This window comes from Ostrinia nubilalis, chromosome 5 (genome assembly GCF_963855985.1).
Source record: "Ostrinia nubilalis chromosome 5, ilOstNubi1.1, whole genome shotgun sequence".
Lineage (NCBI taxonomy): Eukaryota > Metazoa > Arthropoda > Insecta > Lepidoptera > Crambidae > Ostrinia > Ostrinia nubilalis.
In genome coordinates, this window is record NC_087092.1 from 9454527 (window position 1) to 9481452 (window position 26926).

At 33.7% G+C, this 26926-nt stretch overlaps 1 protein-coding gene across 6 annotated transcripts; it reads right to left on the minus strand.

Annotated features, from left to right (window-relative positions):
- Positions 1-8: 8 nt before the first annotated feature.
- On the minus strand, positions 9-26926 carry LOC135071872 (TOX high mobility group box family member 3-like). Of its 6 annotated transcripts, XM_063965714.1 has the most exons (15): positions 26847-26924; positions 26323-26473; positions 13551-13625; positions 11134-11265; positions 6981-7090; positions 6543-6762; positions 5927-6004; positions 5576-5709; positions 5363-5498; positions 5138-5218; positions 4095-4370; positions 3701-3928; positions 3104-3388; positions 2698-2816; positions 9-1596 (listed from the first exon to the last, which is right to left on the minus strand). In XM_063965714.1, exons 2-15 carry the CDS (start codon positions 26386-26388, stop codon positions 1527-1529), a joined length of 2010 nt encoding a protein of 669 aa, XP_063821784.1. In that variant the 5' UTR covers positions 26389-26473; positions 26847-26924; the 3' UTR covers positions 9-1526. The 6 variants fall into 6 exon arrangements, with proteins under 6 accessions (XP_063821784.1, XP_063821787.1, XP_063821786.1 ...); XM_063965717.1 differs by lacking the exon at positions 2698-2816 and having other exon boundaries at positions 26847-26926; XM_063965716.1 differs by lacking the exon at positions 5927-6004 and having other exon boundaries at positions 26847-26923.

Consider the following 26926-nt stretch of genomic DNA (forward strand, 5'->3'; position numbering starts at 1 on the left):
AAAACCAATTTGTATGTTTATGAAATTTATTGAAACCATTTTTTTCTAATTACATTTTATACATTTTTATTTTACATTTTAAAAGATTATTTTGATGCTATATTATCTAACAGGTTTACGAAATAAATAACATAAGTCTGAAATTATGTCTCACGTATTTTCTACTGCTAGGTACCTACTGCTATTATTGCATGTGTTTATTTACAATTGTAATAATATATTTAATACCTATACATAAAACTTAGAGTTTATCAAATATTCTAAAATAGTTTTGCTTTGAATAAAGAAAATTTTGGTCCAGCTAAATCCTATAATACTAAACACAGGTCTGTAGGAAAGTAAATGTTGCTATCTTATACTTATGTACCTATGCTACATAGTTGGAACTTTGATATTTTTAAGATTTAGTATATCGAAATCAACAATTATCTAACCGTCCAAGTCAAAACTAGTTTTTAACATAAAGTATTATTATGTTATCGTCGTATTTTTTCCTTTTCACTTTGACGACAGCACGATTTGAGGACTCGATTATGGTTTTTCTAATGCCTGCTTACACGCATGATGAAGTATTAAAACAGATAATCTTACAGCAACTAATCTTAAACCATTATATAATATTTAATGGATTATATTACAACCTAAGATTACAACGTAATAAATGCTAGTTTATAAACAATGATTTTGAATCAATAATAAATACTGAAAGGTATTATTAATACAAGTTTTTCATTGCTAATATGCATCATCGTGCTTTATTCGAGCTTAAATCTAGATACCTATAATTAAATATTACATAACCATATTTAAGGCAAGGATTGCTTTATTAACGAGGTTAATGTAGAGTTTGTTTGTTCATAATATTTAAACGAAATAAAAGCTTGTAAATGCTTTTGAAACACTATTCGTGTATAAATATTTTATTCACACAAGCCTTAGTTATATTTTGTTAAAATAATTTACAAATGAGTTGAAATTACTATCTAGTATTTTCAGCTAATAAAAACATAATTACTAAGGAGAATTACATTTTAGTTTTAACACTAGCTTTGCTTTAGCCTGATCATTATGTAGGCCTAGTACATATTCCTTTACATTTTTGCTTAATATGCTTTAGCAAATAAATAAAGACTACTTCCACGTCATGCAAAAAATACAATACAAAATATGTATAGAAATCAACAAGGAAAGTTTTTGAAAAAAGAAATCATTGTCTCCCATATAATCCACATAAGGCCTGTTCGATAATAATGTTCGAATTGTTTCAAACTAAAGTTTAGGTTTGAAACTATGCTAGAATTTCAATCAAGTCTAGTGCGTTGTTTCGTAACTACGCGTCTTAAGCAGATCTTTAACTTTAGAGGCATATAAACCATTGAGGGCATAAAACACTCAAACAAAAGATATTAGGTACTGTAACAAATGAAAATAATTACACTAATATTTCATAATGTACTTCTAGACTCAATATAAACTTGAAAGAGTAATTTATCTATTAGTAACTACTCTTGATATGTACAGATAGTTTACTTCACTGCGGAAAAATTTTGCATCTGGTTGCTGCTGTTGGAAGCTACCCAAGAGCTGAAGACATCTCTGAAAACAATTATTTCATATAAAGGCTATGTTAATAATTATGTTACAACACAATTATAACACAGCGCTGACCAGTGGTTATAAATTGATGCAGTACTGGACCAACATTGGATTTTTTAAAATTATATTATCCATTACTTATGGTTTCTCAATAAATCGCTGGCAATAGGCAGTGTTAAGGTTTTTGTTGTGGATCAATAAATAATTGTAATTGCACAATTTATTTCAGCTTCATATAAAAGAATAAAATGTAATTATAGTCCGATTTTTAATTCGACGGAATTCTGACAGCTGTCATTTTTTGACAATTCAGATGTAATAAGCCTTTTTTGCTTTGAATTATTAATAAATATTATGAAATGAAATTTCATCAAGTACAACTTACAAGAATGAACTATTTTTTGTTTTGTGAATTCAATGAACACTAATTATTATGTACATTTTAGAGATTAAATAGAAAAAAACGTGTTTTTAACACAGTAAAATAACATATTATCAGAAACGAAAATATGTATTAATTATCAATGATCATTATCGTCATCATAATCAACTTGGATTATAAAATTAGCATCTTTTAAATTGATTATTTTATGAAGCCAAGATTTTATTAACAAAAGGATTTTCATAAAAAAGGTTTGTAACCCATGGATTATTGGCCAGGGAGTCCAGTAATAGAAAAATAATTTCCCAATTTTTTTTGTAACATCAAAAATATGATAATAAAAATTCAAATAATCATTTTGAAATGATGAGTACATTTTTAAGCCTTAGTTTTTCAAGTGAAACCTTAAATTCAAGAAAGGATTAATTTTTAATTTGTGAAAATGCTCTCCATTCTTAGTGGGAATGTTTCAATGTTGGCAACACTTCTGAAATGTCAAAATTCCGTCGAATTAAAAATCAGAGTTTAGACAACGAAAATAATGTAGCAATATCCCGACAATATTAACTAAAATAATAAGTTATTGAAAAAACCACGAAACAACTGGGTTGGTTGCTGTTGCAGGGAAGCAAGTGATTGAAGCTACGATCATCACATATTTTGAAAGAGCAGAGTGCTTCGTTTTAATATATTTTTTAAGATGTCAAATGATCATTTACCTGCAGTGGCTGACTACACATTCATTGGAACAATATTCATCTTCCCATTCACTATTGGCTATGGCTGGGTTTGTACAGCCTTGTCGGATACATGAGGGTGTACTTCTGTTTTCATTTTGCTGTGAAGAAGATAATTGATTGAATTGAATTGCATCAATATAATTTTATTGCAATGTTGCCCTTTTATTTTAAATTTGAAAATGTATGACTTGTGTGATGAAGTGTGCTTTGAGAAAAATTTAGAATATAATTTCAAAAAAGGTAGAGCCACTCTCAAGGTACTAAAATAAAAGTATAAGGTTTTCTGATTATTTTTAAAATGTTCTAATATTGTAAATTAGCCCCACTGTTCAATTATATGAATGTTCTGGGAAAATGTATTGAAATGACGGGACACTGAACTTACATCAGGCGACTGCTGTGGCATGCCAGAGCTGCCGTTACTATTTGGAGAATGTTCAGGTTTTGGCACTTGTCCAGGGATTTGTTGTTGCTGTGGTTGCTGCTGCTGCTGTTGTTGTTGCTGCTGTTGTTGTTGCTGTTGTTGTTGCTGCTGCTGCTGTTGTTGCTGCTGCTGTTGTTGTTGTTGTTGCTGCTGCTGTTGTTGTTGTTGCTGCTGTTGTTGTTGTTGTTGCTGATACTGTTGTACCTGATGTGCCTGTTGCATTTGTTGATGAGCTTGCTGCATTTGCTGTTACAAATAAATTATGTCATTGTTTAATATGTCATTTGATAATAGTTGTAATAATAATTAAATTATGTTTAAAAGAATAGCATGCAAGAACTTCGACTAGCTATAACCCCCTTATTAATAAAAGTTACACCCTAGTTGGACTCTGGCTTAAATTGTCATTTAGTATGGAAATGTAATTTTAATCCAGTGTTATTAACATTTTATTAATAAGGGTGTAAGTGATTTTATTTTAAAGTAGGTTGACAAATTACTTGACATTACTCATTTTTTATAAATAGCATTTCAAATTTCAATACAACATTGACTCACCTGTTGGGAATGATGGTACTGCATGGCAGGGTGAACAGACCCCATGGGTGGGGACTGCGATTGTACTTGTCTGTAACCCGGTGGTGATAGGCCTGAATTTGCAGCGTAGTTAGATGGCGACTGCGCAGGCTGATAACTTCGTGGAGACTGTGCAAGGCTGGGCTGACAGCCTTGGGGTGAGTTGCCAGGGTTTACTTGATAACTCTGGGGTGATTGACCCGGAACACCCTAAGAACAAAGTTTTCATAATTATTTTGTTTTTTTTATAAAGACAAAACTTTAAGTGAGCTCAATTTAGATAAAACAATATCCTGTATGAATTACAGATTTCTTAAGTCATACCTCATCAATAAAATAACTATTAAATTGTAATTTAACAACAAAAAGTACATACCTGGTAATTTTGTGGTGCATGGGCCATATTGCCTTGATAGTTTTGAGGTGATTGTTGGGGATTAGCAGGGTATCCTTGTGGAGTTTGGCCAGGGTAAGCGGGCTGTGGTTGGCCTCCAGGGTAGTTTTGTGGCGAATAGCCTTGAGGCACACTGTTTGGCACAAATCCTTGAGGTGAGTGACCATTTCCATATGTTTGCCCCTGGTAATAATTACCATAATTTGAATTGGCACTATTGTTGTGATTATACATGGTCTGGTTCTCTTGTTCACCTCCCTGGAAATTCAAAATCACAATAATATTAAACTTTGAATCACATTGTAAACTTTGAGGTTAGAAAGCTTCAATAATAAACAAACAGGAATGTGGATTTATTTGTACATATAAATATGGTACGAAATTAGAAAGAAAAACGATCACATTGAACAAAACAGAACAAAAGTTCAACCTTGTGAGCTTCGATTTATATGAAAGTTTGCGTAGGTTGTAGAAGCTTTTGTTTTGGTCGGCAAATAAACAAACGTTTACATACGTAAACTTTTACTAATTTTGTAATTGTGACCGCTAATTTAAATAAGTAATCAGCTAAAAACCTCTAAATAACGTCTAAAAGCTCAGGAGCCAAGAACAAAAGCAAGGGTATCTTGAACAAATTTAACAAAAGCTCCGCTCAGTCCTTGAGAAATTCCGGTTTGCCAAGAACGAATGGAACGAGTTCACTGACATTGACAGTTGTTGTTTGTAGCAAAGGAATTGAGTTTATACGTTAACGTTATTTGTAACGAGTGAATAACGTTGCTTCGTTACCAGACTACGCCCAAAACCGCGTGTATGACAATTTATACAGGGTTACAAAGTACAATAATCGGACTTGTGTGCTTGTGTTTACTAGGTATTTCATTTTTATCTTGGAATCTGCTTTCGAAACGATTTCCTGCTATTCCTGTTGTCAAACATTAAACGAATCTTTGATTATTTTTGTCTCAAGTATTCTCAGTGTAAGCAATAAAAAAACTTTAATATTTATTGTTCTTCATAAATACCTTTGAAACTAAGCTAGCTCTGTATGCAGCAAGTGCTTTGAGATACTCCTTTTTGGCCACTTCGGTCTTCTGTTTGTAAACCTATACACAAAATAACAATAATAAAAACATGAACAAAACGTGAAAGAAAATTATTGGCTTAGAGACAATAATTTTGCTTTGCTTAGATAATGTTATTTATTTACTTTAAACAATTCAACAAAATAACAATTTCATTATGCTTACACTTTTATGTTCTGAATCAAGACCATCCCACATGGATGCAACTATTTTTGAAACTTCTCCAAAACTTGCATTGGGATTTTGTCCTTTTATTGCTGCTTGTGTGTCCCGGAAAAATAGTGCATATGCTGACACTGGTCTATAAAAAACAGAAAAAATATTAAGATAATTGAAATTAAATGAGACATTATTTTAAAATGTAAGTATATCTCTTACTTTTGTGGTTCATTTGGATCTCTCTTCTTCTTTTTCTTTTGAACTTTAGGTTTTTTCTGCATTTGTCCCCGATTCATTCCATTATCCATGGGTTCTGGAGAAGACCTTTTTACTCCCATACTGCTTACACCCATCTGTGTAAATAAAGAAATGTAATTTATGTGTTTATAAACAAACTAATAAAATAATAATTAGCTTTGATAATTACATGCATAAGCAAAGTGGTGTATTTATAATAAATATAAATAAGTATGTACATACTACATATAATATAGTTCATTGGCAACAGAAATCTATAAGAATAGGCAATACTGTGTGTGGAAATATGTAAGCGGTAAAATTTGCCTATACCTGATGAAGCGTAGTTTGTTGCTGCCGGCTCGCTGAGCAATAATGGATAGGCAGAAGGCTTTCCGCATCACCAGGCAACTACCAACAAACAACCAATTCATTAGAATCTTTTATTATTATGTTCTACTTATTTAAACACTAAATGATAAACCAAGAAGTAGGTACCTGCCAATGAACTATATTTCTACATGGTAATAAATAGCTTAATGCACTATTCTTGACTTTGTGTTTTAATTTAGGACTGGGAACTATAGGTATTTTATTTTTAACATATTTATAGTACATCGAAATTGTTATTATGGAATGTTGTAAAATTTGACACAATCTGAGGAAAATGTTAAATATTTTATTACCTACCTAATTAAAATATTATTTTACTACTTTGATTGATCAGGGGATGTTGTACAAGTATAAACATTAGTGGGGTTAAGAAAGAAGTGTCACATAATGGTAATTTTCCATAAAATGGACTAAATTTAAAATGCAAAGAATACTCACACATGTCTGTTTTGTTGTATTTAAGACTTAAGGTTAAAATATGCTGGTATTATCATTGATGGTACATTTATTTTATGTGGCATAATATATTATATGAGGTTTTATAAAGTGAAATTACCTGGGAATGATGTGAAGGCACACTGTCATCTGAATCATCACTAGTTGTGCCTGGTGGTGACGCTCGTTGTGGGGATCCATATACAGGTGCTGAGGGTTGAGTGGGAGTACTGGGTGTGGGTGGGCCACTCATCACTTGGCTGGGTTGCATCATCAGCAGCCGCTGCTGACCACCAGGTTGCTGCTGGATCATGTAGTTACCAGCAGGGGCACCTGCCCCACTAGAAAACAAATGAATATGAAAACTCTGGTTTCAAATTGTATCTACTTAAAGGTAAAAATGTATAGTTGTGGGACTTGTGGGTTCAAACCACAAGAATAGGTAAGTAATGGGTGTTAAACTGTAGTTTGAGATGGAAAGCTTGAAAATATTATGTAAATGCCAAGTTATTACAACATTAAAACTATTATATTGGTAAAAACTAGTATCAATAGTTACCTGTGCGACGTAACAGGTGTATGGGGTTCTTGTAAATAAAGAGGTTGCTGGTAAGAAGGTGCACCGCCCGGCGGTGCTAGTCCGTCTTGAGCCGGATTCATCATACCCACCTGAGAGCAATACCATTTTTTTATCACAACTTCTTTAAAGTTGAAACAAACAAGTTTGTGTTTGTGTGACGTTAACAACATAACCTAAATAATGGTAACAATAAAATTCTTACATAACAAAGTAAAAGGGTTTTTTGAATTGAAATAATAAGAATAATAATTAACGAAAAATTAAAGGCATATTGTAACTAAATTTAAACAAACAAAATGTTTATAAAATGCATTTGAAATCCGTAATCACATGACAAAAACACTCGTCAAACTTTTTTGACGTGTATCGTCTGTCATTTTTTTCTTTTTTTTTCTGCACCAGGAAGACTAGTGAAGCTAATTGAAATAACCGGTAGCTATTTCAATTGAACTTTTCAATTAACATAGACCATATTATTAAATAAATAATCAATTTATTATACATTTCAAACTAAGAGTCTGTCTAGGCAGGAACTAACTGCTTTTTACTGCCATTATCGCGATTAGGCGTCGTATATTCACTGATAAATGATTTTAATATGAGCCGCAGTAAACGGTAAAAACCTAACTTAAAGTTTCACCTCGCAGTGGATATTGGAGACACATTTTAATCTACACTTAACTTATGACTTAACTACATATTACATATTATTGGTTTTTGGGCCTTCATTTGCGCCAGCTCGACCAGGTTTGATCTATTGTGGCAGCCCTTGTCTTTAGAGTTCACTGCTTAGTCCCGTTGAGTCTATAAATTTTCAGATTCTTTGGAGCGTGATATCTGCTATCTCATCCGGGTGCATGATGACTGTGTCACCCGAGATGGATACTTCTTTTGCTCTTAGGCCTCAGCCTCGAACTTAGCGGGCAGCGGCGCGGGAGCGGCGGCGGGGCGGGAGCGGCAGGATCTTATGCGTAAAATCAAATAGACCGGTTCTCGAAAACAGCGGCGCGGCAGCGGCGCCGGAGCGGGCAACGAGCGGGCAGCGGCGAGGGAGCGGGCAACGAGCGGGCAGCGCACTCCTTCTTTTGCCCACAATAAATCGAGCGTAAGGAATAAATTTGAATCGAAATAAAATTGTCGCCGTTGTTCAGACATTTCGTTCGCGAATAAAAACAAATATCTCGACAACACAACCCCGAACACAACACTTCGCCGCTAAAGCGCCGCGCGAGCTGCCCGCTGGTTTCGAGTAGGCATGGAACATTTCATGAATAGCAGGTGAAAAATCATATGAAATGAATTTCATTAATCACACCTGCTATTTTACTTCACATAGACTGCTATAATTTCACAGTCAACGAAATCACGAATCACATGAATTTCATTCATTCATTCGAGCGAAGTTCGTGAGCGCAGCTCTGCGAAGCGACCGAGCGAGTAAGAAGGAATGATTTGATCATGTGCGTGTTAGAAAAGGAAAAGAGATGTGATGGCGGACGAAACTGGTCATTTTAAATATGTACTTTAAACTCAAAGGCGTAAGGTTTAGATTTCCTTGTCATGATTCGTGTGATTTCATTAGATAGCAGGCAGATGAAATGAATGATTTTCATTAGTCGCGCGGTTATTAATGTGCTGTGAAACTGTTTGTTTTTTGTTGTGCGACATAAATGAAACAGATATTGTTACATTTCATATTTTAGCTAATTAGCAATTCTTCATCATCATTCATACTTCATTAAAAGTAGCACATTATATGAAAGAGCTACATTAAAACACTGCGAATAAAAATCATTGCCTGTGAAATTTCGCATGTGAAATCATATGAAAAAAAATCATCATTTCATAGAATGAAAATGAATGAAAAATAGCAATCATTTCCATGCCTAGTTTCGAGAACGGGTCTGCGTTGCCCGCCCCGCTCCCGCGCCGCCGCCGCCGCCGCCCCGCTGCCCGCTAAGTTCGAGGCTGAGGCCTTAAGCGGGCCGCATGAGCAAAGAACATGCATGGCCGTTTTTTTTCTGTATGGCAGAATCTGCACAGAGTTTCCTCGGTCATGTTTATGTTTGATTTGTGTTTGTTTAGTTTGCAGTGGCCGGTTAGTATTCTAGTCACTGCACAGGCTTTGTATCTTTTGAACTTTAGCAGTTCCTTAGTTACTTTGTTGCTATATCCCTGAATGAGTGCTTTTGAGTGTTTTTGTCCCGATGTAGACTTCCACCACTCAATAGCCTCTTGTTTGCAGAGGGCGGTAGTAGCGTGGTGGCTCGTTGTTTGGTGATGCCACAGAACGGTTCTACGCCGATTTGAGGGTTATCGGCTCCATCTCTGGCGAGTTCATCTGCTACTTCGTTTCCTTCTATATTCGAATGTCCTGGTACCCATGTAAGCGTTACTTTGTTGGTATTTCCCAGTGCATTCAGTGTCTCGGTGAATGTTTGCACCAATTTTGACGTGTATTCGAAGGATACAATGCTTTTAAGGCTAGCAATGCTGCTTGGCTGTCTGAGTTGATGTAGATGTGTTGATCCCGGAGCTTCCTTTCGAAGTTTATCTCTGCACATACCTATCATAATCTCCAAAGATAGATATCTTTAATTTCTACTTAAACTTAGCTTTAACTACATATGGATGGTTTTTAGTCCTTTACGCAAAAACTACTGGATAAATTTTGATGAAACTTTACAATGTTATAAAATACAAACATTATACATCAGAATCTGAATGTAGATAATCGAAAATCCTCCACGTGGGCTATGTCAAGAGCAGAAGCTACTAAAAATGTATGGGTCAAAAATACTAATCGAAAAGTCGAAGTAAAGTAACAGAAATAATTGCATAAAATCTAGTTTTCAACCGACTTCAAAAAAAAGGAGGAGGTTCTCAATTCGACCCGTATGTTTTTTTTTTTTTTTTTTTTCTATGTTTGTTACGCGATAACTCCGCCAATTATGAACCGATTTGAACAAATCTTTTTTCGGCGTATAGGTAATATCTCAAGGGTGGTCCCATTTAAATTTAATAATAGAAAAAACAACCCCCAAGGGTAGAAAATTGGGGATGAACTTTTTTATACGCAATATCTCCGCCGATTATAAATCAATTTGAACGATTATTTTTTTGTTGAATAGGTATTATCAAAAGGGTGGTTTCATGCGAATTTGAAGAAAATATTTCACCCCCAAGGGTGGAAAATTGGGGATGCACTTTTTTATACGCAATATTTTTAATTTTTAGTTTTTTTTGTGTTCACGCATTTGAAGTCGGTTTTATTTTTTTTCAACCGACTTCAAAAAAAAGGAGGAGGTTCTCAATTCGACCCGTATGTTTTTTTTTTTTTTTTTTTTCTATGTTTGTTACGCGATAACTCCGCCAATTATGAACCGATTTGAACAAATCTTTTTTCGGCGTATAGGTAATATCTCAAGGGTGGTCCCATTTAAATTTAATAATAGAAAAAACAACCCCCAAGGGTAGAAAATTGGGGATGAACTTTTTTATACGCAATATCTCCGCCGATTATAAATCAATTTGAACGATTATTTTTTTGTTGAATAGGTATTATCAAAAGGGTGGTTTCATGCGAATTTGAAGAAAATATTTCACCCCCAAGGGTGGAAAATTGGGGATGCACTTTTTTATACGCAATATTTTTAATTTTTAGTTTTTTTTGTGTTCACGCATTTGAAGTCGGTTTTATTTTTTTTAAAAGTTATCGTATGATTTTATCCACCCATTTATAAATTGGGACAAGAGTTGGGGTAACTCAACTGAGATGTTAAACGGAATCCATTGATAGGCATTCAATTACAATAAAAAGCAATCTAAAAAGTAGGGCGGATCCGAGATACCAATAACGTTGTTGTGTAACTTTCGGGCCACTGTGATAGAAGTTCGGTTTCAGAGGTTTACTTACCAATAATACCATTATTGAATTGGCTACGCAAACGTTTCATTTTGTACGAAATTTTATAGACAATGAATAAATATTAATGAGGTCTTTAAAGGAAATTAAAAGGATATTTTATTTAAATAAGTACCTATTACTATTCTTGTAAAAAAAAGAACTTTGTTAACAAACAAAAGAAAGTAGAGCTATTTTTCCGTCATAATTTGAAAATGGAATGCGTACCTGAGGGGCTGTATGGTGAAGCTGCGTATACTGAATGTGCGCTGAGTTCTGCACGCTGCCACCAGTCGCATGCTGTCCGTGAATGAGGGGAATATCGAACTCTTCGTCGCCAAATGATGGGGTGTGAAAAGTCTAAAACAAGATAACACAAAACGTAATTCAATTAAAGTACTAAACTGTGGTACCGTAAGGCCCAATTCCCCACGTCATAAGGAAGTGTCTAATAAAGATTGGGTAGGTATGCTTTTGTTATTGGTAGAGTTATGTACAGTCGCCTGCACAGAGAGTCGAGTTTTATTGCAAATTCGCTCCTACTACACACAAGATGCCACTGTGTTTTTTTTTTGCCCTTCGAACTTTATAAGAGCTAGACTAGACAACAAAGCAGCAGCATCTCACCCTTAAATATTAAAGCATATTTTAATACTAGCAAATTCTATCGAGGGATCCTCTCAAAACACCAAGACACGAGTACTTAGCATTCAGAATCATTCGATGAACAGTTACCAAATCGATAGAGATGATTCTACGTGATTTGTACACGTATTTTTACCCATTCCGATAGCAACTGAGATACCTACTTAGCTGACCCAAGTTCATTGAGAAAAGTTTATCGAACTGAGAATCGAACTTGGGACGTTTTGTTAGGAGGAATATGAATTCAAAAATTTAATTTTCTTATTGAGTTTTTTTTATTACTCTGTTTTAGTGAATGTAATTAATTTGTTCTCAAATTGGTACTTAACAAACATTGTAACTACTAGTTATTTAATACAAAGTTGAATACATAAGAAAGTGTATGAGAGAATACCGTCACAAGAAGTTTCTATACAATGTTAATGGCAATAAAAAGCTCTCGCTGTAATTGTACCATTGTTATTCGTTCTATTGTCGTCATGACTATGTATTATAGACTGCTAATTATTTCTTTTTGTCTATTTACATGTGGAAGTTATTTTCAAGGGACGATTCAGGGTAATCTGCGTAGTATTTAATCAAGTTGGTGTCTTCTGTTTTATTATTTCTGTAATCTTTTCTTGTCTTGTTACTGTAACGCTATCAATAAATTAGACCTGTTTCTCAATAGTATTTAAATTAAAAGAAATCATTTAATTTTCCTGTAATAATTATGACAAAAGCTTATACTAGAAATGTGTAAGGATTAACTCCATGTTAATCTTAAAAAATCTAGTTACATAGGTACCTAAGAACTTCTGTTAGCGTGAACTCCTAATCTACATTAGAACTAGAATTTAACTATCCCTACCTCTATGTATGCTAGTAGGTACATAATAAGGGCAAGCATATCTACAACGTGATGATGTATGTGGACCGGAGAACTTTTATATCATTTGTATTTACTTTGATTATTTCGTACTAGCGGCCGCCCGCGACTTCGTACGCGTGGCTCCCATTTTACCCCCTTCATCTATCTTACGCGGTTTAGATTTTTTGATACAAATGTTTTTTCCCGCTAACTCCCGTACCCGTGGTAATTTTGCAATATCCTGTTGTAACAAGCTTTAAGTTTACTAAGATACCTGTATGCCAAATGTTTTTTCCCGCTAACTCCCGTTTCTGTGGGAATTTTGCAATATCCTGTTGTAACTAAGCTTCATGTTTAGTAAGATACCTGCGTGCCAAATTTCAAGCGTCTAACTTAAGCGGTTTAGATTTTTTTATAAAAATGTTTTTTCCCGCTAACTCCTGTTACCGTGGGAATTTTGCAATATCCTATTGTAACTAAGCTTTAAGTTTACTAAGATACCTGCATGCCAAATTTCAAGCGTCTAACTTAAGCGGTTTAGATTTTTCATACAAAAGGATTTTCCCGCTAATTCCCGTTCTCGTGGGAATTCCTAAGTATACTATAACCTGCCCAGGAGTATGAAGAATAATTGTACCAAGTTTCGTTAAAATCCGTCGAGTAGTTTTTGTTTCTATAAGGAACATACAGACAGACAGACAGATTTTTTGGCATCAGTATCGATCACTAATCACCCCCTGATAGTTATTTTGAAAATATATTTCATGTACAGAATTGACCTCTCTACAGATTTATTATAAGTATACAGGATGTGAGGTAAATGGGTATATGAGCCGACACTAGCCCATGTTAACATGGTCATATAAATGGTATGGTGAAGTCAGAAATTTGATATCATCATTTTATTTTTTTAAATTTTCATACAAAATAAATTTTATAAAATCCGATTTGTATGAAAATTAAAATAATTTAAATGCAGATATCAATTTTCTGACTTAACCATACCATTTATATGAACATGTTAACATGGGCTAGTGTCGGCTCATATATCCATTTACCTAACACCCTGTAGATGTAATTGAAATGACAATGACTTTAGCGGTTGATAAAACTCCTATTAAATGACATGAGACATAATTATATTACTAACCTGATCATTCATAGCGTATATGCTATTCTTGGAGTCGCGTGGTGCTGACAGCGGCGACTCGAGGTTTTCAGGTCGCTGAAACAAACAAAATTTTATGTTTAATATAAAGTTACATAACCTTTTGTCCATTTGCTTCTGGTAAATTGGAGAGGGTCGTGTTCCTGCAGTGGAAACTAAATGACCTGATGATGATGAGACTTAGATACTGATTGATAGAAACCTAAATAAAAAACGAGTTTTTTTTAATTTCAATAAATATTTGAAAATTTCACTACATTTTGAAAGAATATACAATAAGATTAATGTTGAAGATACATTAAAAGCTTCCTTCTTGGGCTTTGCTTTATAGAAAATAGTTTTCAATATTGCTTGAGGCATGGTTTATAACCGAGCGTTAAAAACAGCAACGGTTATGAATAAGGATTATTATTATAATATAGTGGAACAAAATTATTTAATAACTGTGATAAAACTTTATTCGCGTTGGCAAGGTCAATCGTCAGTAGGTAATATTTTATACAAAAAATACCTTTTATTTGAGAGAGTTCTAGAGAGAATAGAGTAATGGAACGTAAAGCGTACCTATTTTAATATACTTTATACTTCCAGTTCTCCCTGAAAATCGCTGTAGGTACCTACTAAGTGGAATTAACATCATGTAAATATTTTCGTAGTACAGATAATACAGAGAAAAGACTTTCTATCGCTCTTATGTTGTTTCAAAAAGCCTAGGTTAAATTAACACACAATAAAAATAATTGAATAAACATTAGGTATAAAATTAGACACGAAAATTATAATTAAAACATGGGCTTGATGTATTACGGCCTTAATAAAAGCATTAGAACCTAAAATAAGTTTATAAGTTTAAGAATGCGGTCACTCGGCGCGGTGTGTAGCGTCGCACTAGTACCTCAATTTTTTCGTGCCTCAGTATGAGTAACAAAAATAATTCAATTCTAATAAGAATTCTAGCGCATTTTGACTGTAATTAACTGATACAACTAGAAACAGCGTAAGAAAGCCTATACCGATTTGTTTATTACTCACAATGTCAAGGTAGAGCCAATAACTTTTATAAAAAGCAAATGTATTCGTCGTGAAAGCAGAAGTTGTTGTAAATCAAATAGCATAACACTCATTCCTAGAAATTCTCCGAATTTTCCGCACATTCTATAGAAAGATAATATGTTTTATTTTTAGAAAATATTATTTACACATTATTTAGTCCAATTTTAATTCAAAATACAATATTGGTGAATGTTTAAAAGCTTTAAAAAGCTTCGGTAATTAATTTACAATTCCATCAGTGATCTCTCAAAGCATATAAGTAATTATGTTGGGCAATTTATTTGAAATAACTATTTAATAATAAGATGACGGCTTGGGACACGGCACATAATGTTTTTTTCAACAATCCATGTCCCGTTGATAACTAACTTCCGATGACAGATTTAAGTTTAGTAATAACAACTTCGAGGGAAGAGTTTAATTCGCTATTGATTTTATTACAGCACGACGTCACGAGATTCCCTGAGCTTCGATTTGCGGGAACAATTTCAGCGAACTGTGTTGCTATAACGTATCCTGATACTGAGCAATCTAATATCCTTCGACATAAGGGCTAAACTCAAACGAAAAATCCTATATAAAGTATGGTTACTGTACACAACAACCTCGTTAACTTCCCGACATGATAGTTAGAGGATCAATTTTATTACTTTTTACTTTTTACACGATATTAAATTTCCTACGTTCGCTTGAGTAAATTGTTGATTGCATCTTACTCGGCTCGGAGCAAATTATTCTAAGTTAGGCTTGGAGGTAAATTTAATTTTATAGTATTATCGTAAACTTACAGTAACGAGCCAATTACTATTATTTAATATACTGATTGGAGTTCATGTTAATCTTTATGGACATCAATGAATGTTTATGTTGTACATTTTATTATATTAATTTATATCGTAAAATATGCTTTGACTAATGGAAATTAATTATAGTGTTTAGCGTTCAAATGTTAAGTAAGTAGAGCGCAGAGATTCAGAGCTTCAAATATAACAGATTTTCAGCATTTAAAACAGTTTTCTTTGTTTATGGATATTTTACTTGTTACGTCAAAATTACTAAAACATGCATAGATTAGTACTTTTTTTTGATTGATTTAAAATTGAATGAGTAGGTTTTTATTTAAAATTGACTGACAGACTAAGCAAAAGTAAGTTAAGATGAAAGTTAGTTTTTACATGATCAGTTCAGCAATACTCAATACAGCATTTCTTAAGATTGCGATATTGAATAACATTGCGTTGCGCCTAAATGGCACACTGTCTTACGGCATTTGATTTGATCTGTGCAACAGACGCAACACTTTTAGTATTTTATTACAGCTTAGTCTATTTTAGACGACGACCATACAATTTATTTTTGTAGAGCATTTTGAACGTGAGCATACAGGATGATTAAACATTATTCGTGGGGAAATCAAATCAAAATCGATTTTTTTCAGAACCCATAATAGTATAAGAAATTTCTTCCTACCTGATAATACCTACTATGTATTTTTCAGTCGTTTTGAAAAAAAAGAAAACATAATTTCCTTCATATTTTAATGTGCTTCTTCATATTGTGTGTGACATTTGCCTATGTGGACACTTTTCTTTTAATTAAGGAGATTAATTGGGGTCATGGCCTTATGTAGATATAAACTACTCGTTCACAAATGCCCACTTGATTGTTTACATAAGTCATATTTGATTCCTATACGTTTTTCTAGTTGTTAAAACAAAGAGTATGAAGTTGTGTTAAAGGCTACTTAAAAGGCAGAAAAGATAGGTATCTCTATCTAATTTAAAAGAAAAATAAGTACTTATGTTCCGTGAAAGAAAGATTTCAGAATTTATTACATTAAGTAATAAGAATTGTGTGAAGCCTGTATGTTTCTTTTAGGCGTTGGCAACAAAAATAGTTTGCTGTCCATAAGATATAAATGCCCGTAAAGTTATTTCTCCGAGAAATTCTTTTGTGAAGGTGTTATAAAACATCCTTTCTTATTTTTTGTTCTTAGAAGTTTCATAAACACTTGGCTTATGTTCTGAGAACTCGTGCTTAAAGTAAACGTAGCATTGAGAGAGAACTTCCACAGAATTGCGCTCGGGGTGTTTACTACACCTGTATATTTTATTACGTATTCAGAGGAAAATCTCTTAATAGTGAATATGAAATGTATATTGTTATTTAGAGTACCTATTTTCGTTAGAATGTACTTGTTTATTAACATTGTGTTGTGTCAGTAAGTGTATGTATTTGGTATAAGTAGTTATGTTATGGTGACTTAGCGGTTGCCTGCAGCGTTGCACGTGTAGAGTTATTTTAATAAAATGTGATTGTCAAAAATAAGTGTCTCTTCAGTTATAAATCGTAATACCTAATTTTAGTAGTCTTAATAATAAGCTGATGGATACTTTGAAACTCCCCGCTTGTTCGAACTTAGCTGGTTAGGTTACAAAAAAAAGCTATTAAGATTTTTTTTGGGTGTGCGTTGATAGATCAGCCGTTTAATGGACAGACGATTTTATAATTTATTGACTTCAGGAGTAAAAAATAACAAAGAACGGCAACTTTCTCGATAAAACTCAAACAATTTCTGGCTCTACATTATCATCTAATCAGAGTTTTGAATTTGCCCAAATGTGTGAATTCTACTTACCTACTTTGTATATTGATACTGCATATTCTATTAAATCCAACAACCAAATCCAATAGACCAATAAAGTATAACAACCAAACGTTTATTGAATTGAATGTGAGAACCGTTTTAATCGTCTAAAATCCGATTGATCAACATTGTATAGTACCTTGAGCACAAGTCGGTCTCATTCCACGGACCGGTTCCACGCACCGGCTGCGGGCCCAAATGGGCTTATACAGCACACACACCAGCACCAAGTGAAAGGACACCCTGATAATTGCTTTCGAGCTATTGGATTTTGTAATATGCCAGCATTCATAAATATTGATACACTACTTAAAACATCGAACGCTCGTAATTAAATATCCTTCAAGCACTCTACATTTTAACTCATAATTGTCCATTCTTCTTAAACAAGCCTAATTAGACTTAAAACAACTAAACGAACAAACAAAATGGAATGATAATTTTTCTAACCGATAAATCTCAGTAATTGTCGATTATAATGTGGCATCCATAACGATACGATGTTTCTAATATGTTTTTAGAGCGTGGAAAGTAGAAAGTTTCGTAAAGTAGGTAAGTTTAATACAGTTCGAAAATGAACTGCTTGACGTATTATTCTAAAACGTTATTTCATTCTTTTATTTGGGTTGGACAAAGAATGCAGATAATTTAAATTAGTATAGAATAACATTTACATCAAAGAGAACTATGCAAAACGAAAACATTACCATTCCTTGATTTATATCGCATGTTGAATTCAAGAAAGCATAATACCATTATAATGTAATTTAGCTACGGAGTAGTCTCTAGGAGGACATAATTGCCGGTCGGTGACCTCGTTTTATTCCTCCCACTAAAATAGCGTTAAATCAATTGATGTTATTACAATTGGAACGCATCTCTGATCGTAGCTTGCTTTCGTCCTATAGGGGAGACAAACAAATAAAAATAAGAAAGCAGGTGGATTCATTTTTTTGCTCCAAAAAACCGGTACAGACGCATTGTTTGAAGAGGTAGAGTTTTTATTGAGCTTTTAGATTTGTTTCGAGCCAAAACAGATAACCTTTTTACTTGGGGATGTGTCGTTTTGTAGATTTAAAACGTAAATGCTTGACACGATTTTACTTTTACTTAATTATTGAAACAAGGGTTGAATAAATTATTGGGGGATATGTTGGTTTTTTGTTGCCTAATATTTGAATTGGGTATGCCGTTAAAATTTTATTGTAATAGTCGTAGTCAGTATTAAACTGCCGTTATGCGATGTGTCCATAAACCTTTCGTAAGGTTTCATGCCGCGACTCACTTGCCCTATTTTTAGGGCAAGCACTTTTTAAAATACAAGTCTGTTACATTTATTTTTATAACCGTGGTAGAGCCGGTATATTATCTTTGATCACGGTGTATGTAAATATTTAATACACGTACCTATTTGAAGCTATTTTCATCTTAAAAGTGATCTATGATCATCTTTTAATTAATACAGCCAAATCTGATCATTAATTAACAAGGAATCTTAGAAATAATATTTTTATCGTTTTAAAATACGTTCACTAAAAGAGTCGTACTTAATTTAAAATATTGATTTACTTTAAGCTAATACATATGAAACATGACAGTCGGTAGATATTAATATGTTAAAGTAGCTGCAAAATATTATTTCTTTATTGGTAACATAAGAATTACTTGAATTCTTGAAAGAAACATTTACAAAGTAGGCAACTAATAAATAATTAACTGTGGCATATCTTATCGCTCTATCGAGGCATGTTTCAGTTGGTCGTAGATAGTGATGTTTGTCGTCATTTAAATAAATATACACCCGAGTAAATGATGCATGTCGACGAGTTATATTTTCTACATAATAAAATGTAATTATTGTCTCTTAACGCGACTTAACACGCTTTTAAATGCTTAAAGCGTAAAATGTAATATTTTTTTAAAGAAGTGTTGTACAACGTAGCGTTGAAAAACACTGCTTTGTTATTTTTTTATTTATCTTTATACATTTTCTTGGTACATTACAGAAATTAAATCCATAAAAAACATTTCACAACTGTTACTTAGTAGAGCTACTACGTAACTTACTTTGGAGATATGGAGTCGTTTCACTCGTTAAAAAATATATTTGTCCAGTTTATTTACATTAAAATAAATCATGTTTATTGCTACATTGATAAAGTTTTATAACTCTTTGAAAATAACTACGTAAACAATTTAAACAATGCAAGATAATCATAGAAAGTTTTATACATACCATTTATGTATTCAGTTAACTGCCATATATTCCATCTAACGAAACGTAGTGGTTTTAATTAATTCCATTCATTAATTTAATACCTTCCGGTTCTATGTAAGATCTAATTAATCTATCGAGGAAGAAAAATTATACAATTACAACTTTAATTGATAGAGCACTGGAGTCATTACACAGTACGACGTGACGCAACGTCGTATCCTGGTCGTCGTTCACAAACTTTGATCACAGTGAGTTTCAGTGAATGTTTTGTATTTGCACTTTTGTGGAATTTGAGGTTCGTTCGGAAACTGTGGGGCGATGTGAAGGCACGCTAGACGCACGTGCGGACCGCGCGGGAAGACTGCGTGGCGGTCGCTGTGCGCGCCTCGCTCGGGGGGCCGCGCCGCCCGGCGCTAGTGCCGCCAACCACCGCGCGATGCCGATGGCGCTGCTGTTGTTAACATTGCTTTTTGGTCTGCTGACTAGTCCTGCGACCGTTGGTGCAGCCAAATTCAAATGATAACTGCCGCAATATTCGGCATTGCTTATCTTATGTTAGCACATTATGCTCTACGTGTACTCCTACTACATCATAATCATTTCATCACAAGACCTCTTGCTTGGCGCGGTATTAGTTGTTTTCTATGAGGCATTAGCCAGTTTTGCCACTGGGGACAATAATAATTATTATAAGCCATAAGAGCTCGCAGAATGAGGGTAGATACCCGAATGTGTATTTTTCCTACCCTACTAATTAAACGGTGCATGATATTTTGTAGTTACTTTAATGTGCAGGTTATTATGGTGCAAAAACAAGTACTTTTAAAAACCTTCTGTTTTTCAATGTTTTTAAATGCTAGAAAAATAAAACAAATTAGGCTACTATACTATTTTCATTTTGATTGTCAATCACTTTTTATTTTCAACCGACTTCAAAAAAGGAGGAGGTTCTCAATTCGACCCGTATGTTTTTTTTTTTTTTTTTTTTTTTTTCTATGTTTGTTACGCGATAACTCCGCCAATTATGAACCGATTTGAACAAATCTTTTTTCGGCGTATAGGTAATACCTCAAGGGTGGTCCCATTTAAATTTAATAATAAAAGAAACAACCCCCAAGGGTGGAAAATTGGGGATGAACTTTTTATACGCAATATCTCCGCCGATTATAAACCAATTTGAACGATTATTTTTTTGTTGAATAGGTATTATCAAAAGGGTGGTTTCATGCGAATTTGAAGAAAATATTTCACCCCCAAGGGTTGAAAATTGGGGATGAACTTTTTTGTACGCAATATCTCCGCCGATTATGAACCAATTTTTTTTGGTCTCAGTGTACCTTCAGTGGTAACATCAAGGTAATAATTAGTTAACTAAAAAGCAAGAAATAAGTAAAATTTTATAAAAAAAAAAAACCGACTCCAAAAAACCTACACTAAAACGTAGAAAAATAATTACTAATTACCTACTTATTTATTAGGACGAATTATTAATATTTATGTAGGTATACCATGATTGATACTTTTGGAGTCGGTGCAGGCAAACTTTACATGTTTCATAATCTTGGCACCGACTCCAGAAGTATCAATCATGGTATACCTACATAAATATTAATAATTCGTCCTAATAAATAAGTAGGTAATTAGTAATTATTTTTCTACGTTTTAGTGTAGGTTTTTTGGAGTCGGTTTTTTTTTTTTATAAAATTTTACTTATGTTTAAAAATCTTGAACTGTTTAAAAGTTTTAAAACATTTAATGAAGACAAATGTAGAGTCCGTTAGCCCTTGCAACTAGTTCTGAAGCATCAGACTCTACTGCGCATGAGACTCCAAATTTCAAACTACCCACGAAGCTACATTCCACGCCCATAAACAAATATTTTTGAAGAATATTCTACTTAATTTTTATTCTGTGTAATTACGAGTAGGTACCTACTTAGATTACGAACTTTTTTGTTTTTTTTTATAGTGCGTAAAATTATACCTAAAATTATATTTGTTGAATAATATTACATGTTATTTATGTGTATTGAAGTTAATTATTTTTAAGATTTCTTATAAAATTATTTTCTTAAGAGCTTTTGCTTTTGATAAAACAAGTGTTAAATAAAGTTTTTTTTTCATATTATTAAATGTTTGAAAAACGTTTTGTTAGATCGATATGTTGAAAATACAACAGCGTTTCACCACCCTCGCCCATCGCTAGATAGCGCTGCGTATACATACAGGGTGTCCCAAAAACAATGGATAACCCTGTAACCATCGATAGGCCTCGCCATGGTCTCCCTAACGTCCAATTTTGACCCCAGTAAAAATATCACCGTTTTCAAGATTTTTAAGTTTTTGTGCATTTTTAGAAAATTGCCACCTGCGATTACTTTTTCTCATGCCATTTCTACAAATGAGGATACTTTTCAATCTAGTTTTCTTCCTTATCACAAGGGATAGTTGGGCTATCAAAAGAAAAGATTAAAGTTCAACAAACTAGTTGAAAAGTATGAAAATTTTAAGAAATTGCAGAGAAGAAGGAAAATTTAATTCATTGTCTTGCACTTTTGATCAGCCGTCGTATAAAAAAAATGTAGGAAGACCATCGTGCCCATTACCTTAAAAACTTCCTTGGTTAATTGAGATTCTAAAAAGGTATCACAAGCCTATGTATTCTGTATTATTTTTATCTTATGGCTACTTGAATAGCAACTAGTATGAAAACTGCAAAAATGAGTTTTTCTCGTAATAGTTAAACTAGGACTGCATAGTGGCATTAAATACAAATGGATAATTTTTAGCGTAGGAATTTTAATAAAGCAACATTTTATCATCATCATCATCATCATTTCAGCCATAGGACGTCCACTGCTGAACATAGGCCTGTACCCCAATGATTTTCATAATGACCGCTTGGTAGCGGCCTGCATCCAGCACCTTCCTGCTTACCTTTATGAGGTCGTCGGTCCACTTTGTAGGTGGACGTCCTACGATGCGCTTTCCGGTACGTAGCCTCCACTTTAACCCTGTTGCCCCATTGGCCGTCCGTTCTGCGTTTTTGTGATTACTTAATTTTTGTTTTAAACCTTATAAATGTGCCTAGACAGATACCCGTGATAATACACGGCTCGGAAACGTGGATTTTTTGGACAGCGTGCTATGGAAGGGGCTATGCTCGGGTTTCTTCACGAAACCGTATCAGAATTTAGGAGATCCGTAAACGAACTAAAGTCGCTGACATAGCTCGACGGATCAGCAAGCTGAAGTGGCAATGGGCAGGGCACAGTAGGTTGCCGAACTGAGGCAGCAGGGTTAAAGTGGAGGCTACGTACCGGAAAGCGCATCGTAGGACGTCCACCTACAAAGTGGACCGACGACCTCATAAAGGTAAGCAGGAAGGTGCTGGATGCAGGCCGCTACCAAGCGGTCATTATGAAAATCATTGGGGTACAGGCCTATGTTCAGCAGTGGACGTCCTATGGCTGAAATGATGATGATGATGATGATAAAATGTTGCTTTATTAAAATTCCTACGCTAAAAATTATCCATTTGTATTTAATGCCACTATGCAGTCCTAGTTTAACTATTACGATAAAAACTCATTTTTGCAGTTTTCATACTAGTTGCTATTCAAGTAGCCATAAGATAAAAATAATACAGAATACATAGGCTTGTGATACCTTTTTAGAATCTCAATTAACCAAGGAAGTTTTTAAGGTAATGGGCACGATGGTCTTCCTACATTTTTTTTACACGACGGCTAATCAAAAGTGCAAGACAATGAATTAATTTTTCCTTCTTCTCTGCAATTTCTTAAAATTTTCATACTTTTAAACTAGTTTGTTGAACTTTAATCTTTTCTTTTGATAGCTTAACTATCTCTTGTGATAAGGAAAAAAACTAGATTGAAAAGTATCGTCATTTGTAGAAATGGCATGAGAAAAAGTAATCGCAGGTGGCAATTTTCTAAAAATGCACAAAAACTTAAAAATCTTGAAAACGGTGATATTTTTACTGGGGTCAAAATTGGACGTTAGGGAGACCATGGCGAGGCCTATCGATGGTTACAGGGTTATCCATTGTTTTTGGGACACCCTGTAGATGCTGTCTCGTGCCGACTCAGACAACGTTGCATCGATGTAAAGCCGTCGATCTACGGTGTGTACAGCGCTTTAGTTTACATAGCGGACAGACCGAATCAATTTCATATTCTTTATTAGTACAGACAGTGTACAACGTGTAGACTCAAAGTCTGGGAGAAAAAATAAACGGTGCCTGGGTGATTTTTAGAGTTCCTGTTTTCACCAACTACGATTTTTTATCTAGCATAGTTTCAGAGCTGTAATTGTCATGGCAACGGATTGTTTGCTGTCATAACAGAATACAATTTTTAAACAAAAATTGTTGTTTCGTTTAAAAAATACTATCAAAGAACTTTAGCTGTTAAGGAAAAAAAAATCATTTATTTAACGCTACCTATGTGAATATACCTTTAATACTTTATTTTAAGCCAAGTTAGAGCTGTTTATTTGGAAAAAAAATGGACTAATATTATCCACACAGCAAAACTTAAGTAAGCCTAAGTTAGTACAGATTAAGATTAAAATACTTAAACTTTGCGAGCTCTTTCATAAATAAAAACATCTTTTACAGCTGCCGTTAATTAGCAGCGTAATTTCAAAGGAATTACGATATATTTTAGGCCTCCTCCAATGTTGAAGTTAGAAAATAGGGGCTGGTTTGTTTCAGGACTTTAAAATTTATAATTAACGAGCTCTAGCCTAGGCCTAGGTAAATAAAGTTTGTGAAAGCTTCTTTTCTCGTAACTGAAAGTACCCAACTCTACATGCAACAATAATTTACAAAGCCTTAGAATTCTTATGTTAATTATTTTAAAGTAAATACTGTCCGTCTGTCTATTTTTAAACAAATTAAAAGAGACCATCAGTTGTTTATTGGCAGATTTAAATATAAGTTCCGTCCGACATTGACGAGGGTGAGCTTGCCCTGACGTTTGTTGTTACAGGCCACAAATCGCTGTACAAACACCTCATAACAATCAACTTCAACTTATAAACGTTGAACACAAACATCATACAAATCCAAAAACCAGTCAAGTGTGAGTTGGATTCGCAAATGTAAGTTTCTGTTGCGTCGTTCTCGATTGAACCTTCTATTGCTATTATAAAAATTGACTAAAATCTTCTTTTACAACCTCCTCATTGCAGTTGACGGCGGAGGCAGTACCCAATAAGTTACCTTTTGGTATCGACTCACATCAAATCAAAATCAAAATATTTTTAGTACTTGTGTAAGAAGGCCTTTTTCAGGGCACTTACACGTATACAAGTCCCAAATAGCTCCACGAATCCCAAAGATTTTTTAGATTAGCAGTTAGCAATGTTTCGTAAATAGATATAATTAAATTATATAGAAAGCTCTCCACTCCACTCTCCCGTTACTAGGTCTCGGAGTTCTGGGTTCAATTCCCAGGTGACACACACAAAGTGTGAAATCTTTTTGTGTTGACTGTAACACACACCAAAATGTTACTAAATACATTTTGGTTACATATTTATTGCTATTCTATCAAATGAAACAAATTCAGTGCTTCGAGGGCAGGGACACTGAAAATTCAAATTTTCAGAACGGAAAAGTACGTGCTATGAAAAACAATCCTAAGATAGGTTTTTAAAAATACGGGTCGGAAAACTTTAGTATGACTTGCTATCTTAGAATTAAATTAGAGGTACCTAAAAACGTACTTAAAAACTATCTTTAAGGAAGTTAAATCAAACAATAGGATACTTGAACACTTCAATCAGATTACATTGACTTAAGTTTGATACAATATTTTTTCCTAGAAGCAAAAGTGAAATGTTTTTGAAAAGCGCATGCCATTTTGGTTCAAACATGTACGTACTTACAAATACTTTGAACTGTAAAATTGTAATAATTGTTTTGGACCAAATAAACATTTTCTTTCTTTTTACTCATTTCTTTTATTTGCTATACAAGTAACGTGCTAAAATAATTCCTGGTTGATGAAGTTATAACTAGCAAAATAAAATAAGAAAATGGGAGGATTTTCCTGGAAAATATGTTATATTAAAAGTTATATTATGTTTTCTTCCATCGCGGCATCTATCAGCATGAGTTGGATTGATTGATTGGCCAATTTGAATATACGGTGCCGTTAAAAGATAGTATGTTATGTATTTTATTTGCGTATCAAGTTAACTATTTTAGTTTTCTGTGTATGTTTCAGATAGTTACTGACAGTTTTCAAAGCCAGCGATATCCTGTTCGGTGTTTCTACAAACTAATTTATAATGGAGAATAAACAAACGTTTTACACGAAATAAATAATCTTTGGATATCTTACATTGCGCCTCTAGTCCCAAACTAAGCAGTTTGTAATTAAATATGGGTCCATATGGGACAATCGATATAATATGTAAATACACTTACTATAATATGTAAAAAAACTATACCCACTTACTTTTTTTTGTAAATACATTTTAATAGTCTTTATGATAAGTTCGTTAGAGGCGACAGTGTTTGGCACTCTCCGTGAAGGATTATATCGTTTCGCCGTCCGATCACCCAAAACGTTACTTTTAAATTAATATGTACATTTTCCAAGAATAATATTGAACAAGTAAAGTATGATGATAAAAAAAAATTGTGTGATAAATGTAAGGCGAAACATATTTAAGGTAATGAATGAGTTTTTAATTTTACTTAACTTTAACAACTTTAACTTTAACAGGTTAACGAAATAAAATGTTTATGAATTAAATGTCAACGGAAAAAAAGATTACATAATAATATTGGTGCGGACTTACCTTGTACATATTATATAACTTGTAGGCCCTTTCCTGGTCCTCCGATGGCATTTGAACCGATTCCATTCTGATGCATTGATGTATTCGTGCACTGTTTCCAAAATAGGAGAGTTCATTTACCAGCTTTTCAGATTTTCTTCTTCGTCAATACCTACCGAATGAAACGTCTATGTTATATGCCGTAGTGTAAGACATTAAAATGTTGTGAAATATGAGCGCGGATCAAAATTATCTTAAGTTTCCTTCCGACGGCTGAAGGAAATTTAAGTATCAAAACAAATAATTTTCCTTGATATTTCCTTGTTATTTGGGGATGAAAACTGCCGTGAGTTTCAACTCCAAGAATTTACAAAAGTTTGTGAAAATGAGTTTGATAAAACAACTGTAGATTACAAAAGAAGAAACAAAAAAAACTGTAATAGTTATGGAACTTTCAACTTAAAAGCACTAAAAAACAATCAAAGACAAATAATTATAAACGCGCTGCCGTCAATTAAAAAGTGCACTCTAAAAAGGTTGTTTACATTAATCGCCGGTCCGTAATTACGGTTTTATCAATGGAGTTCGAGTAAAAAAGCGGGGTGTCGCCAGTAGGTGAGCGGAC